The 15,924-nt window shown below is 29.0% G+C and overlaps 8 protein-coding genes across 8 annotated transcripts; 5 read left to right on the plus strand and 3 right to left on the minus strand.

The window, feature by feature from the left end:
* Positions 1-52: 52 nt before the first annotated feature.
* cubi_01085 (uncharacterized protein) lies at positions 53-1,255 on the plus strand (the record flags this gene model as incomplete). Its single annotated transcript, XM_029018097.1, has 1 exon — positions 53-1,255. The coding sequence occupies one exon, from the start codon at positions 53-55 to the stop codon at positions 1,253-1,255; it is 1,203 nt and encodes a 400-aa protein (XP_028875434.1).
* Positions 1,256-1,469: 214 nt separating this feature from the next.
* On the plus strand, positions 1,470-2,975 carry cubi_01086 (uncharacterized protein; the record flags this gene model as incomplete). The annotated part of the gene is made up of 1 exon (XM_029018098.1): positions 1,470-2,975. One exon carries the CDS (start codon positions 1,470-1,472, stop codon positions 2,973-2,975), a length of 1,506 nt encoding a protein of 501 aa, XP_028875435.1.
* A 30-nt stretch (positions 2,976-3,005) lies between these two features.
* Positions 3,006-5,939, plus strand: cubi_01087 (uncharacterized protein; the record flags this gene model as incomplete). Its single annotated transcript, XM_029018099.1, has 1 exon — positions 3,006-5,939. The coding sequence occupies one exon, from the start codon at positions 3,006-3,008 to the stop codon at positions 5,937-5,939; it is 2,934 nt and encodes a 977-aa protein (XP_028875436.1).
* Positions 5,940-5,949: 10 nt separating this feature from the next.
* Positions 5,950-9,243, minus strand: cubi_01088 (uncharacterized protein; the record flags this gene model as incomplete). Its single annotated transcript, XM_029018100.1, has 1 exon — positions 5,950-9,243. One exon carries the CDS (start codon positions 9,241-9,243, stop codon positions 5,950-5,952), a length of 3,294 nt encoding a protein of 1,097 aa, XP_028875437.1.
* Positions 9,244-9,403: 160 nt separating this feature from the next.
* Positions 9,404-11,956, plus strand: cubi_01089 (cullin domain-containing protein; the record flags this gene model as incomplete). Its single annotated transcript, XM_029018101.1, has 1 exon — positions 9,404-11,956. One exon carries the CDS (start codon positions 9,404-9,406, stop codon positions 11,954-11,956), a length of 2,553 nt encoding a protein of 850 aa, XP_028875438.1.
* Positions 11,957-11,969: 13 nt separating this feature from the next.
* Positions 11,970-12,566, minus strand: cubi_01090 (uncharacterized protein; the record flags this gene model as incomplete). The annotated part of the gene is made up of 1 exon (XM_029018102.1): positions 11,970-12,566. One exon carries the CDS (start codon positions 12,564-12,566, stop codon positions 11,970-11,972), a length of 597 nt encoding a protein of 198 aa, XP_028875439.1.
* Positions 12,567-12,627: 61 nt separating this feature from the next.
* On the minus strand, positions 12,628-13,134 carry cubi_01091 (chaperone protein; the record flags this gene model as incomplete). The annotated part of the gene is made up of 1 exon (XM_029018103.1): positions 12,628-13,134. One exon carries the CDS (start codon positions 13,132-13,134, stop codon positions 12,628-12,630), a length of 507 nt encoding a protein of 168 aa, XP_028875440.1.
* A 320-nt stretch (positions 13,135-13,454) lies between these two features.
* cubi_01092 (uncharacterized protein) lies at positions 13,455-15,923 on the plus strand (the record flags this gene model as incomplete). Its single annotated transcript, XM_029018104.1, has 1 exon — positions 13,455-15,923. The coding sequence occupies one exon, from the start codon at positions 13,455-13,457 to the stop codon at positions 15,921-15,923; it is 2,469 nt and encodes an 822-aa protein (XP_028875441.1).
* Between the last annotated feature and the right edge of the window lies 1 nt (position 15,924).

The following is a 15,924-nucleotide window of genomic DNA, read 5'->3' on the forward strand; positions in this document are numbered from 1 at the left end:
AAGCTAATCACATTTTACATGTCATACTTTACATCCATAAAAAAAGATTTCAATGAAGAATAACTTTATCGATGAAAACATATTTAAAATTGATGATATTAACTTACTAAATGGTAGTGAGGAATTAATTAATACTCCCTGTGTAGTAATTCAAAATATTGACTATACCCCATTACAAGCATCTATAATTCACAGTAGTAATAAAATAAGAAACTTTATATTAAAGCAAAACAATATTGACATCAATGTTCAAAACTCTAAAGGTGAAAATGCATTGATTACTGCAATCCTACATAAAGCACCCTTGAATTTTATTAAAGAATTATTTAGAAGAAATGTTGATGTTTGTTTACCTAAGGATTCTAAATATTCAAACATATTAGATTTTGCAGACCCCAAATGGGAAGGTTATTCTGAGTTAAAACATATGGTTGAAAGAAGGAAATCTTATAATTTTAGCTATAGGAAACAAAACTCTGAAAAGCAAATTGAGAACAAATATAATATTAAAAAAAAAGAAAAGCAGCCATCCAATTCTATTAATTTAAAAAAATTTGGCAGTGAGTTAACAGAAAGTCACAAAAAAAACAATGAAGTTACTGATAATATATTAAATTTAAGTACACTAAATAGTATGAATTTCGATCGCACAAACCTTAATCTTGCTACAAACCATTTTCAAACGATGGAAGGTAATCATTCGCCAGAATCAAACAATCGAACAGTTAGCAAAAAAAATGTAAGTCGAAATATTTCTAAATCTATATCCATCCCAAAAAGTGTATTAAAGCCAAGCTTGCAGTACTCTAATAAAGATATAAAGAAAGATATTGGCCAAATAAATAATATGCAGGATATTAATTATAGAAATCATGAATCAGAAACTTCTTTTGAAGTTTTAGAAACGGAAGATAAACTCAAAGAATATAAAGGAAATGTTGATCCCTTACAAAATATGGCCCAAAATGAGGAAGAACAAGGAGTAAACGATCCCAATGATGAAACAAAAAATGATATATCTTTAGAATTAATTCACGAAAGAAATAAAGAACACGAAGTGTTTGAAAAAAAAACAGTAGAAAATGAGAACTATGACGATAAAAGGGATGAAAATTACAAGAAGTATATTGGTGTTGATGATGAATATATGTTGCTTATTGGATACCAGCTTAACGAATCAATCGAAACCTCAAAAAAACTTTTTACATGCACATGTTGTGCCTTAAATAGACCTTGGAAATCAGCAACCGAATAAATTTAGGGGTTTTGTTGGTAGAAATGAAAAATATAAATCTAATAGCCATTCGAAACTGATACTTGAAGTCAAGTTTGTAATTTTTACATGTATTTGTAATATCTTTTTTTTACTGTTTTCACCCATCACAAGTGCGCTCAAATAGAAATAATATTTAATAATTTATTTACAATCTAGATTTTTGGAAACGAAGTAAAACTTCATAAATATCTATATGGATTTTCCAGTAGATGAGTTTAAACAATTTGCTTCAGGTTATCCTCAACTTTTTTTAAATTTAAATCAACAATATAAATCAGCTTTAGAAAATAAAGAACATATTTACTATGAATTATTAAAGAATAAATATATTAACCCTTATTTAGATAAGACCGACTATAGTAGAATATTTAAAAGGTTTTTTTCTCAGGAAAAAGCAATTGAATATTTTTATTCGATTAATTTACATTTCGGGAAAATAGAAAGCTTGGATGACTTTAAAATACTACCTATTGGAGTTTTTGCTGAAGAAACAACAATAAGTGGAAGCAGAAATTATATTGTTAGTTCTTATGAATCAATCTGGTATTATATCTCTTCATTAAGTAAGTATCGAAGGCATATTTACGAAGTAATACTTGAGAAACAGCCCTGTTGGTTATACTTTGATATTGAATATAATAAAAATCAATATAATTTAGATGAAAACCAAATATTGATAGATTTCACAAACCACTTACAACTGTGGATTAATTCAGCATTTGGTTATTTAATTTGCAAAAGTGATATTATTTACTTGCGTTCAAGTAATGTTGACAAATTTTCATACCACATTATAGTTAAAAAGATTGATGAAGTTCAAAATTTTTCAACATTATTCAAAGATAATTTATCCATGAAAATCTTTGTAAGCCATTTCGTTTCTTATTTGAATGAAAATTGTATTAAAATTAATGGATTTGATCATTTTAAACTTCAAGATATAATTGATACTGGAGTTTATACCAGAAATCGTTGTTTCAGAATGCTTTATTCTTCAAAGTTTGGAAAGAAGAGCATCTTAAAAATTGATGAAGAGAACACAAGCTTCGAATTAACAGAGTTCTTACCGATCATACTCTTTCGGTCAATGATAACTTTTTTGAATACCCATCATTTTACAAAGTCAAAATTTATTTCTAGAGCAAACGTAATCAATAAACTATGCTTTAATATGGAAAAATTCGAGTTTAAAGAAGTTTTTAAAATTAAGAAAACTTTCTGTGAATATAAAAATATTGAAAATGCAAGCTTTATTCCTAAACATATGGTAAAAGCAATAGAATATGCCATTTTATTTTGGAATAAATTATGTGAAGAACTAAAAAAAAATCCAAAAATAACATTCAACAATTTGAAAGAAAGTGAATTAACTGATTACTGTATGAAAAAAATTCATTTTGATTTTGTTGACAAAATTTCGATAGGAATTAAAATGTATATAAGTACTACTATGTATTTTAAAGAAAAAGAATTGATTATTATTTCAGTTTCAAAGCTGAATAGATTGTGTTTTAATGTTGAAAGGGAGCATATTTCAAACGGGATAAAACTAATTATTGACTTAATTAATAAGCGGTTTTATCAAAAATGTTTTGATCCCGATTGTATAAATTTTAAATCAAGATCATTTACTATTCCAACAAACGTAATTGATTATTCACTTGACGTGCTTGAATTATCTGGAATGGTCAAACTTTAACTTTTTAATTAAGTAATTTGATTAATTAAAATGAAGTTATCAACGGAAGCCTCTTCTCTTATTTGCGAAAATTGCAGAGGAGACCGAGTATATATAGACACAAATACTGGAGAATATTACTGTGAGGACTGTGGTATTCAACAACAAGAAATTAGAGAACTTGAAAGAGATATTGATGATGTTTACTTTGAAACATTAAATGGACCCGATGGCAGAAGAAGTAATGTTAGGCGTGCAAGCCAATCTACTGAAAAATTGCCAAATCAAGAAAATAATGATGAAAACTCAAAAGATGATGACCCACTATACTTTGAAGATTCAAATAATATATCTAGAAAGAAACAAACATTTTTTGATAAATGGGTCAATAAGAAACCAAAAATAGTAAAAAATTCTGACTTCTTGATTGGAGTACAGCTAATAGTCCAACATATTATTAAAGATATGATTGAAAGACGTCAAATAAAGAATGAGGTTCTTAAAACTTCAAAAAGTATTTGGTTCCTATTTATGGAATACTTGTGCAAAAATAAGATCCCAATTAGAGCTTTTTTTGCTGACTTGAGATGCTCCGTCCTTAAGGTACCATTTAATGAAACAGTTTCAGACCCTTCAAGTATAAGTGAAATTAAATCCAGGAACATTAAGATCCCAAATGTTGTAGAGACAATTTTTGGGAAAGAAAAAAATATATTATACGATTTACTATACAATTTATTTGGGTTAGATAGGGTTGAATATTTATCGAAAATTTGCAACGGAATAATAAGATACTCTAATTCAATTAATATACGTAAAAGAATGGTTAATAATACTTTAATAAATGAAAAAAATTGTGGAAATTTATTGGAAGAATGGGAGATCTCTGCAAGAAAGCTTCAATGTTTAGCAAATGAAAGAAATATACCCTATTCAAATTGGTGCGGAGAATCATATATCCCTAGATCAGAATTAATTAAATCTGTTATTGACATGATCTACGAACATGACTTTCTGGAAAGTTATTTCAATCAAATAAGCGAAACTATATTAGATAGAAATGATAATATTTACCGTTCCCGGTTTAATGAATGGATAAATTTCCATGTGTTTTTTTTTATAAAAAATAGAAAAATAAATCAAGATTATATTTTGATTTCGAAATACTTAGAACTACCTGAAAATGAATTTCAAAATCGTAAGGACCTAAAATTTCAACTCTACAAAGTACACCTTACACATTTATTGCTATATAAAATATTGGGCAAGCACATAATGAGAGTATTTGATAATACATCTCTCTCCGAGTATTTACCAATATTTGAATTGTACGAAAATATTGAACCTCGAAATTTTAGAAAAAGAAAGTTACTTAAAGAAAATTTAATAGAATCTGTCTTGGAATGCCCAAAAATAGACTATAGTTTTATATTATGCATTGTTTGGGTTTCGTTGTTAAAAAGTGGCTACCAAGTTACGTCTTTTGATATAATTGAATGGGTAAAAATAGGAAAAATAGACATATTCAAGTCTGAAAATATTATTCCAAAGTGGCTTAAGGATGCAGGTTTTAAATGGGACAATGACATCAACTCAAACATTAATACCAGATCAGTTACACAAATTTCGAGAATTCCAAGCCCCGCAGATCTTGAAAGAGTTATTAAATTCTTCTCTGCATCGGTTAATGTGGTCATTCCACCCATCAATGTTCCAATCATGATCCATAGAATTTTAGCTAATTGTAATTTGCTCAGATATAGAGGAGGAATTTCAATTCAACCTCTTTGTATTCGTCTTTGGGAATTTTTGTTCAAAGAAGGTAGCATTATCAAGTTATTTGGTAAATTAACAATTGCTCCATCTATAATAATTGTTATCGCAAGATCTATTTGGCCAATTTTCGTATACCACTGTATACCTAACCCAAAGAACATATTGGAGGATGAAAAATTATATACTAAATCATCTGAACCTATAGTTTCTGTAAATACCGAATTATTTAATTTTGACTTTCGTTTTAATAGGAAACTATCATCTTGGATTTTAAAGACAAGCAAAACACAATTTTCATCAGAAGAAAAATTTCGGTTCTACTCGGTTATCCATGGTATTGAATGGAGTGGAATGTTTGCAATTAACTGGCTATATACTTACTTAACATCAAACATTCCATCATGCTCCATAGAAGCAAATGATATATTTATAAACTCGAATATAAAGAATTCCGAGTTTATTGAAAAAAAGGGAAGGCCAACTGTAAATTTTAGAGGTGATTTTTTTAGTTCAATAAGAAAGAGAAGACAAGCTATTAAAAAAAAGACTGGGAGAAATAATTGGTCCGGGATTATGCCCACGGAGTCAAAAAACTGTGAATTTTATTCGTTTGGCAAAAAAAAAACTGGTTTATTTTCCAGATATCTACCTTCTAATCGAGAAATTTTCCACTCTTTGTTGTTTAATGATACTAATAAAGCAAATATACTATCTGATTATGATATCCTTCAATTATGGGATTCATTTGATGATAATGAAAAGGTTCAACTTGTTAACGATTGGGAAAAGGTATTATTAACGAATAAGGAAACTGAGAACTCTAGTATTATTAAGGGAATTATTAAAGATATTTCCCCTTCTGCAGTATGTTCGCTTTTCCCACTTTTAATAGAACATAATTTCTTGAAGAGTGAAGGCCAATGTTTTAACAATATTGGATCTTTGATCAGTCATATTTTCAACCTGAAACTTGGCTTATTAAATAAATTGTTTCAGGACCCCGGGATTTTTACTTATGTTGTTTTGCCTTTGCCTCAGTTTATTCATTCCAAACAAAAGTTTAGTAATTCTGAAGCATCTTTACCAATTCCTTATTCTATTTTGTTATTACAACTAGCTAAAATAACCGGAGAAAATTATTTAAACGTTCACAACTGTGTTATTAAAATTGAGGAAATTTTAACGAAAAGACTCAAAGAAAAAAAATAATTTTTTAATTTCAATATGACTGATGCCATGTTTTTCCAAGCCCCTTACCCCTAAAAACCTGTTTATTTGCCGACTTTCCTAAAATTTGCTTTAGTATTTTACACTTGCTCATAACTTTTTGTAAATCATGCCTGAAATATATGCATGACTCCTTAATCCTATTTATTGAGTTACCTTTGACATCTAAAGTTCCCTGTGAAGTAGTTGTGCTTTCTAAATAATCTAATATTGTTACAATCTCAATTATTGATAATTTGACTTTGTGGGAAGAACCGCTTAAAGTCCCTTCGCAAAATGCATTCAAATCGAGAGCTCCAATTGTGTTGGCATTAATCAAAAATTCCAAGTATGAAATTGAAAAATCAACGCTGTAAGGTGGTCCACAAAATTCTGATAACTTTATTGTAAAGTCTCTAATTAAGGTTTTGTCTAAATATTTAATCCCAACTTTACTCATATAGGCAAGTACTGCGCCATAAAGTCCACCTCCAATCAAGTAAACAAAAAAATCGATAATCCAACGCCTTTTTTCAGATTTCGTCGAAGCTAATGAGCTAACCATGCATACATTGTTTGAACTTTGATCGTGTAATCCATGTTCTAAACACAATCTGAGAAGGTGAAAAACACAAATTCTTTTCTTTGGGTGCCACTGAGTAATATGCTTTATAATTACAACAATGGAGGAAGACAATGTAATTAATGGACCGTTACCATCTATTCTTGAGAAAAGAAAAGTTTCTATGTATCTCAGCACAGCGCTTGCCCCAATTGGTGTGGTAATCAAATGATCTAAGTATGCCCATTTCACTTCATTCTTAATTAAATTATCATGAATAATATTGTAAATTCGAAACAACTCCTTCCGAGCTCTATTTTTAAATCGATCACATAAATCTCTTAGGTTCTGAAACTGTTCCTTCATTTTTTTTGCTTTGTTTTTTGGTAATAATTGAAGTGACCCTAAAATTTTTTGAGTATGAACGTTTCGGTAAATACATGAGTCAATCGTACTTCTACATCCAATCGTGGAATCCGTTTGTTTTTTGGGTTCCAATAGTAATGAAGCAGGGTTTCTACTCTTTAAATTTGTGTTTTTTATTTTATTTGAGGGCCAGTAGTGATTCTTTTCTTTACTTATTGAGCAATTTGATTCTGAAATTGAATCAACTGAATCTGATGAATTTGAAGAAATAAAATCTGAAAGTGTATCAACATTGAATCTTATCTTCTCGTCAAACTCAAGATCATCTTCAGAATTACTCCAAATATCTTGAATTGAATTGCTTGCATGAGAATTCATTTCTTTCGTAGCAACATTCCACTCTTTTTGTTCTTCTAAAAATAATAGTAATTCATATGGTGAATAAACAGATAATAATAGAAGCAAATCAATTGTTTTACCTTGCTCTTCGGGAGTCAACCAAATGCTTTGGCTTACAAGAATATCAATTAGTGTGTCTAATAATGCGCTTTCCCTCAGTGCATCCATTGGTGGTCGTTCAGGGCCTATTTTCAATCTTCTAATTTCATCTGAACCAGGTATATCGCCCATTCTACTTACAGATGGCATGTCAAAAATCGTTTCATTATAAGAATTAAGATCGCAGTTTGAATTTTTTGCTTCATGTTTTTGTGAGTTGGAAATATTAATTTCCGAATCATTAGTTTGATCACTTGATTTTCTTTGAAAAGTTTCGAATAGATCAACAGATGTCTCCTCATTTTTATCAAAACTATTCGTGTGAAACAAACTGTCTATTGAGTATTGTTTTGCAGAAATAGTCAATTCCAGGTCTTTAAGAGAAAATTGTAAAGACCCTAAAGGTGCCCAATCTTCAGTATTTGCAGAAACTTCATTTTGGGCGGAATTAATTCTTTCAACAGTATTTTTTTTAATAGATATATTTGAGTATTTTTTTTCACTATCTATTTCAGTATTATTGACCTTTTTAATTCTTTCCCTTTCATAAAGAAGCATTTGTAAAGATTCGAACCTATCAATTATTTCACTTAACATATCATAAAGTGTGGAAATTTGATTTGGATTCATTGAAAATTTAACAGCCGATTCAAAACCCCCAAGCCCTCCGTTAGCTAATCCTTTTTGTTCCGTTATGGATATATCCATTTTGAAAATTGTTCTGCACAACTTGAACAGTTCAGGAAAATTCGTTAAATTGGTAAATAGAAGATTTAACTGAGCGACTCTTGGTTCCTGTAGTGTAACTCTCACATAGTGATAAAGCATTTGGCTCAACCTTCGGCATCCTGAGTAGTCGCCTCTCCAAACAATCATATAATGTAATAATGCTTGTGCATAGAAATATGCATTTTCTGATTGACTGAATGTTGAACAAATTTCTTGAATAACGTTAGAAGTGTAATCATTACTGGAGCTGCTTTTTCCATCATTAGAATACAAAGGATTGTTTATTGTACCACTTAGTGGTAACAAATTTGTGCCTTGAAGTGCTGCTTCTATTGTTTCATCAGTTAATAAAAAATCTGCAAGTAATTCTGTTACGTTTTTAGTAAATACACTAAAGTTGCTTGTAGAAGAAAAGTTAATGTTTTTTGGTATGCAATCAATGTTTGGATTTGTTTTAGAAAATTTATGTAAATCTTGCAAAAAAGCTAAAAGGAACTCTGATTTTCTGTTCCTTGTGAATAGTTTTTGGATCGAATTTACAATTGCAGGATGCTTCATCAAACTCCAATAACAAGGGGGTGGCTGCCAACCACCTTGTCCAAGTAAATCTCTATTATTGTCCATATATTTCCTTAAAGTTTCTGCATTAAAATACCTTTCAATTAGCATTGCCATCGGTTCTACCATATTTTCTGAAAGAAAAGTATTATTTAAATTATTCCTTCCGATTTTCTGCATTTTTATTTTCTTTTTACCGTTTTTTTTCGATTTTCCATGCATAATATGATTAAAATTTACTGTATCGTCATCGTCAAGTAAATCCGATTTATAATCCAGAATATCTATCCATTCAGACAAAATTTGACACATAGGTGCATATCCTACATAATTTTGGACTATTAGACTAAGACACTCAGCAGTAAATTTCTGAATTTTAAAAGAAGAATCCTGTTGAATATCTTGAAAAGGTTGTGTTTCAGTTGATTGATTATACTTTTCTGTAAATAATTTAAATGAGATATATGTTTGAATACTTTCTATTATGTCATCGTCCATAATGGAGTCTATTGTGCAAATATTTTTTTTTGCATTTTCAAAATCCTCTTTTGATATACTCTCCGCAATTATTTTGAAATTTTCTGATATACTCATAAATTATTTTTAAGAATTTCATTTCTCTAATTAAATTGTCTTAAATATACATGAAAAAAAAAGTTCTCCCCTCCAACCATTTACTTCCCGGTAATAAAGAAAAACCTATCAAGAATGAAATAAAATATATTTTGATTATTCAAGAAACAAATGAGACGTAATGGAAATGGACCCAATCCCCACAAACATTAGTTTTAATCCATTTAGGATTGAATCCTTAATCGATGAATATACTGCAGTTTCACTATATAGGGGTATTTATGAATGTCTAGAATTGATCAAAAGCGGAGAAACTCACAAATTAAGTTTTGAATTCTTATATAGAACATGCTATAGACTTACAATAAACAACTATGGTGGAATGCTTTATGGTGGCGTTTTGGATTTTATTATTGAGATGTTGGTTAAAGAAAGAGACTCCGAAAATATAGATGATATTATGAATTTTTGGAGAACTTTTGAAATGACAATGGATACTTTGCAAGATGTTTTAATGTATTTAGAAAAAAATTTTATTATTTCAAATACAAAGGTTCCTATCAAAATTGCAGGCATGTCAATCTTTCTGAAGTATTATCTTTTTTCAAATAACAGAATTGTCAATATTATAAATAATATACTTAAACAAGTAAATAACTTCAGAAAATCAGGAGAATTAAATGAAAATGGTTCAAAAGAGATTAGATTTGTTTTAGAACAAATTTTGAATCTTCCATCTATCGAAATAAATATTAAAAATTTACCAATTGATACAATTGATACAATTAAATTTAATGAAGCTAGTTGCCACAGTACAATTGTAGAGGACGAAGAATTCATTTCATTTAAATCAAAAGTCCCAGTAATGAATGGTATTCATGACAGCAAAATAATTATTTTCACATACAAATTTAATCACAAAGCATCAGTTTTTAATTGGAAGGACTTTGCTGTTTTCAATCAATTTTTTATGCCATCTTTTTTAATTGAATCACGAGATTATCATGAAAAAGAATTTGAAAAAGTTCATGCTTTGGATAAAGATTCAATTTCACAAATTAGAAATTATTTGAATAAATGTGAAAAAAATTATATGTTTGAAAAGATGTTGGTCGAAAATTTTTTAGTTTTTCAAGTTTGGGATGAGCTTATTAAAGAAATGGATAAAATTTGGATTTATCATTTTTTTGAAAGATTCATAAATAACACTGTATTTGAGCTTTTTTCTATCGGAACTAAACATGATTTGCAACAATTATTTAAAATTCTAAGTCGTGTACCGGAATGTCTAGAAAAATTGAAGAATTTCCTAAAGCAATTTTTCTCTTTGAGATTGGATAAAATATTTCCATCTGATGAATTATTTGTTAGTGACGGATTTGATAAATTTCTTAATGAAATTCAATTATTTAAAAACCGAAGTGAATTTATTTTCATCGAATGCTTCAAAAACAATAGTATGTTTAACCAAGTTATGAGCATGTCTTTTGAAGATTTTTTTCTCAATAGAAACACCACAACTGCCATAAATTTGATAGCAAGTGGATTCGACATTTTACTTAGATCATTCTATACTAATAATCAAATTGATGATAATAAAAAACATTTGGACATCCTATTCTGGTTGTTCAAGCATGTTTCAAATAAGAATTTGTTCGAAGTTAAATACAGAACTTTTCTTTGTAAGAGGTTAATGGAATTTACAGCAAACAAAAGGAGCATGGAACACAATGTAATAATAAGATTAAGAGGAGAATGTGGCCATGGGTATACATTAAAGCTAGAAGGTATTCTTGCAGATATAATGCAATCAGAAATTTTAAACTTAGAGTTTCAAAAAAGTTCTGAAGTAGCTGATGTTTCTAATAGTATTGTTAATTACAACGTAATAACCCCAAACTTTTGGATTATTCATCCATATATTAACTTTCCTTTATCAAATGATTTCAATTGCAAATTAGATAATTTTTCACAATTTTTTCATTCGAAATATGAAAGAAGGAAACTTCAATGGCATCTTGGGGCAGGAAGTGCAATAGTAAATGTTAACTGTAGAAGACTATCAAATAAAAGTTTTATTATTGAGTGTTCAACTATTCAAATGTTTATTTTAGATATTTTTAATAGATTTGACTATATTTCTTTTGAAGAAATGCAGAACATTATTGGATGTAGCGACACAAATCTATTAAAAAATAACTTATTAAGCCTTGCACTTGAAAATAAACCTTCCTTGTTGAGTATTATTCCAATAATGAAATGGAGAGAAACAAGAATAAATTTTAATTGCATAAATGAAAATAAAGGAACATTCGAATTTCCAGACTTAAACATCAACCCCAAAAATCACTTTTCCTCAAACGACTCAGTAATAACTTCGATTTCTTCCTCCGATATTATATGTATTAACGATAATGCAAATCCAGATGCTAATACTATCATCAAATATAATTACGACTCCCTAGAACTTAATTCTGATATTAAACAAAATTTTGACTTAGAAAGTACTTCAGTACAAGATAAAGGTTATATTATCGATTCAATTATAGTCAAGATTCTTAAAAAAAACAAAACCCTTCATATTGATGACATTACCAGAAGGGTAATCGATCATAATGTTATACTATTGCAAGGGAACACCGAGCTTATTATTGAAAGACTAGAAATGCTCTGCCAAAAAGAATTTGTTTCTAAAGATTTATATTCGCAAAATCTATATAACTATGTTCCGTAAATAAGGGTCAAAATCAACAAATAATTTCAGCTTTTTGAGATTTTCTTGCCAGTCTTCGTTCCTTTTTCCTCATAAATTTAACCTTCCTTGCTATGATTTGTTCTTCAGATAAATCTTTGTTTCTTGATTTCTTCCTTTTATTTTTTCTATTTGATTTCAGAGTGTCAGCTAAGCAAGAGTCTTTTGTATCTTCAAAATTAACCTGATCTAAATGGTCTTGTGCAGTGGTCAAATTGTGGAAAATATTGAACTTCTCTCTTATTTTCCTTGAGTTTTCCTGTTTTTTTTGCCATTTTTCCACCATATTAAGGTGCTGCCTAGATTTAAGATGTTTATTAAGGTCAACTTCATTAATAATTATTTTTTTGGGGCATAGAATACATTTAAAGTTCCCAACAAATTTATCTTCAACTGAATCGATATTTTCCATCGCAATATTTTGACTTTTCAATAAAGAGACCGAGTATTTTTCTGAAAGCTTGGGGCATTCGTCCGAAAAGTCATCTCCATAGACTTTATCTATCTGCCTTTCAATATTTTCACGCAAATATTGATTATCTGATAAATTAGCCAACAAATCTGATGAAAATAATGCTGCTCTCTTGTACATTATATATTTGCTATAATAATAAATTTTAGAGCGCCGCTAAAAGCTAAAGAATGTTTTAAATTTAATTATCTATGATTGATGAAGCACGATCGTTAAGCTTTTGATAAATACGAAGTTCTTTTAGAGTACTTAATATTTTTCTTATGGAAGGATTATCTTTCTCAAATTCACTTTCTAAAAACTGTATACAATCATTGATTTTCAAATTGTTTCTTTTTGTTATTTCATCAAAATCTTTAATACTAAAACCAATTTTTGCAATTTCTTTAATTTTCTCATCTATCTCAAATATTTGTTCCAATAAACTTGAGCTCACCGGAATTGTATCTATAATATTTAATAGTCCATCTCTGGGCATTTTACTTTTTATAGATACCAATAATAGTGCCCTTTCAAAAGGGTCATTCACAATGTTGTATTGCTTAATTATGTGAACTGAAATATTTTCATCTACGATACTCCCAACATCAGGATGTAAGTATCTCATTAGCTCTTTATAATTCAAATCAAGATTTTTTTTGTCAATTGTGAATTTATTTTCCAAACCAAATAACTGAAATGCATTCATTTTTGAAATTTTTTGTAAATACTTCTCATTTGTAGATTTAAATATTTTTCTATTAGATGAGTAATAACACTTATATCTAATATCTCGACTTTTATAAAAATAGGAATTTATCAATAAATATAAAGATGGGGATGACTTAAAATGTAAAAACCCTATTCGAAAATTTGAATCTAAGTTTAATAATAAACGTGAAACTAGATGTTTCTCATTGATAATGTGATTGATCATTAATTTTTTGTCACAAAAATTAAACTAATTAATCTTGGCGGTAGCTGGTGACTAAGATTGGTCAATTCAATTTAGTAACAATTAACCAGACAATGAACTCAGCGCTTGAATATCAACTGAACCCATTAATCTTTACCTCAAACCGAAACTTGTTGCCTCAAATTGTCAATGTTCCTCACCTATCTTGTGGCAGAAAAGATGAAATTTGTAGATATGTTAATTTTATTAAAAAAAGCAACTCTACAAAGCGATGCTTCCAAAGACTTCCACCAGCAATAAGGCGCAGATCAATGTCATACAATGTGTATAGAGCACCAAAAAGAATTAGGCCAACGCTTTCCTATGAAATGGCCAAGGCACCTCCAAGAATATCAAAAAGAAAAAAAAAAGAAAAAAAGAAGTTACCTTGGATAAAACGAAACCTATTACTTAGGGCTATTAATCGAGAAAATTTTTGTGGAAAAGAAATTTTTCCATTTAAAACAAGAAGTTTAAGTAAATTAAGCACTGCCTTTCGTCAAAACGGGCAGATAAATGCAAGATTCCCGTTTAATCAATTTAAATGGATGGAATCACATTTGTACCATTCAAAAAGATTTCAAATGTGTGATGCGTTTGGATACAAATTGCCTTTGCATTCAACCTCAAAACGAAACCGAAAAATTTACAGGGCATTTAAACATGGTTTTGTTGTTCACGACTCATCATATTTACAATTATTTGAATTAAAGGGCACTATCGATGATATTTCATTATTATTTAGGTTATGTAATTTTAATGTGGAATTTTTGTTCAGTTATGATTATTTTAATAGCAATTCACGTGGAGGTGGATTCTTGTTCAAGCTGAAGGATTACGAATTAGATAAAATTTCTACAAACAAATTATTTTCTAAACAAATCCATTTTTATTCTTGGGAAAGAATCGCTCCTATTGAGTTTGTATGGACTCCATCGTGTACAAATTGTGGTTCAAGTAAATCTTTATGGGTCTGGATTCATCCTATTGCTTCGCATCAACAATTTTTTTATTGGGAAAAGTGTATTAAAGTGTTCGGCTTGAATATCGAGATAAACTTAGTGGAAGATGTGAATAGATTTGAATTTCTAGGACCCAAATCTTTGAATTGCATTGAGTCATTGATATTTAATAATTCTTCTCCAAAAATTGAATTAATTGTGGCTAAACAGGATTTTGTAAATACAGTTGGAATTAACTTACCAATAACATACAATTCAAATAAAATATCAAACGAAATTTTGAAATTAAATAACGAATATCATCTAGATTTCGAAGATAATCATATGGGCTGTTCATTTTTTTGCAATCAATACAGAGAAGCCATTAGAGAAAGATTTTACTCTAAAAAAAAATTATTAAATAAAGAACATGCAACAAAGCATGATAAATATTATACGCCTTTAATAAATATGCTAAATGGCAGGAGTAAAAAAAAAAAAAACATCAAGACCCTTCTCTCAAACATAATTGAAAGGAATGAAAAAAAAAATTCTCATTCTAACCTTAATAGAAAAAAAAACCCAAAACAAAGAATTATTTTCTCTAAGGTTTTAATTATTTTTCATCAAGGTTCAAATTTGGGATTTGATCTTATCTTTCCACGTGGATTAAATTCGTCACTGTTACTCAGATATTTGCATTTATACTCTGCCCAAATTATTGGAATTGGTGAGAGAAGAAGATTGTTGACTCAACTTGGAATTCCAATGTTCCCATTTGATTTCATTGAAACTTTAAGCTGTCATAAAATACAAATTTCAAATCCAATTTACTCAAAATCTAAAGAATTTCTTGAAGAAATGTGTAATGAAGTAACAAATTTCTCAAACTACATGAAAACTCCTCCAAGTAAAAGGATAAATTACTTTTTCAATAAAATCGAGTTCCCTTTTTTGATTAATTGGAATAAAATTTTGAATGAATCATGCCTGGAATATTCTAAATTTCAAAAAAACTATTTGGCACTTAACCAAATTATTTCAAATTCTATTTCAAGTAAAGATGTAGAAATTGAAAAATACAACATATTTGTTCCTAGGGTTGGATACCGAGGAACTAAGAAAGAGTATGATGATGCATTTTCCTGCTTTCCGACGAACCCAACGATGAAATTAAGAACTTTAGTGTTAGTGAAAATTACATCATCATGCAAAATAAATCACAAAGCACATATTTATATGTGCAAAAGAGGTGATGTAAAAGAAATCGAAAAAAAAAACTATTTGATTGAAGAACCTAATAAATATGGCAAGACATCTTTGAAAGAGAATTCGGTGGATCATCCCGAATCTTTCAACAGTAGCAACCCAAGTTTTTCCACAATGAGAAAACTTGTAGGTATTGTAACTAGCGGAGGGTACTCGATGTCAATGAGAAAGGGAATTGGGATAGGTTATATTTCACTTTTCTCATTCAATGAATCTTGTCTAGAACAAGTCAAAGAACCATTATTTTTCTGGATTAGAAAACATGACCTTAGGTATACTCCAGTTAAAATAGAAAAATACAGTCAATCAGATATCCACTTTAATATTTATTAAG

Source organism: Cryptosporidium ubiquitum (genome assembly GCF_001865345.1).
Source record: "Cryptosporidium ubiquitum isolate 39726 chromosome Unknown contig_16, whole genome shotgun sequence".
Lineage (NCBI taxonomy): Eukaryota > Apicomplexa > Conoidasida > Eucoccidiorida > Cryptosporidiidae > Cryptosporidium > Cryptosporidium ubiquitum.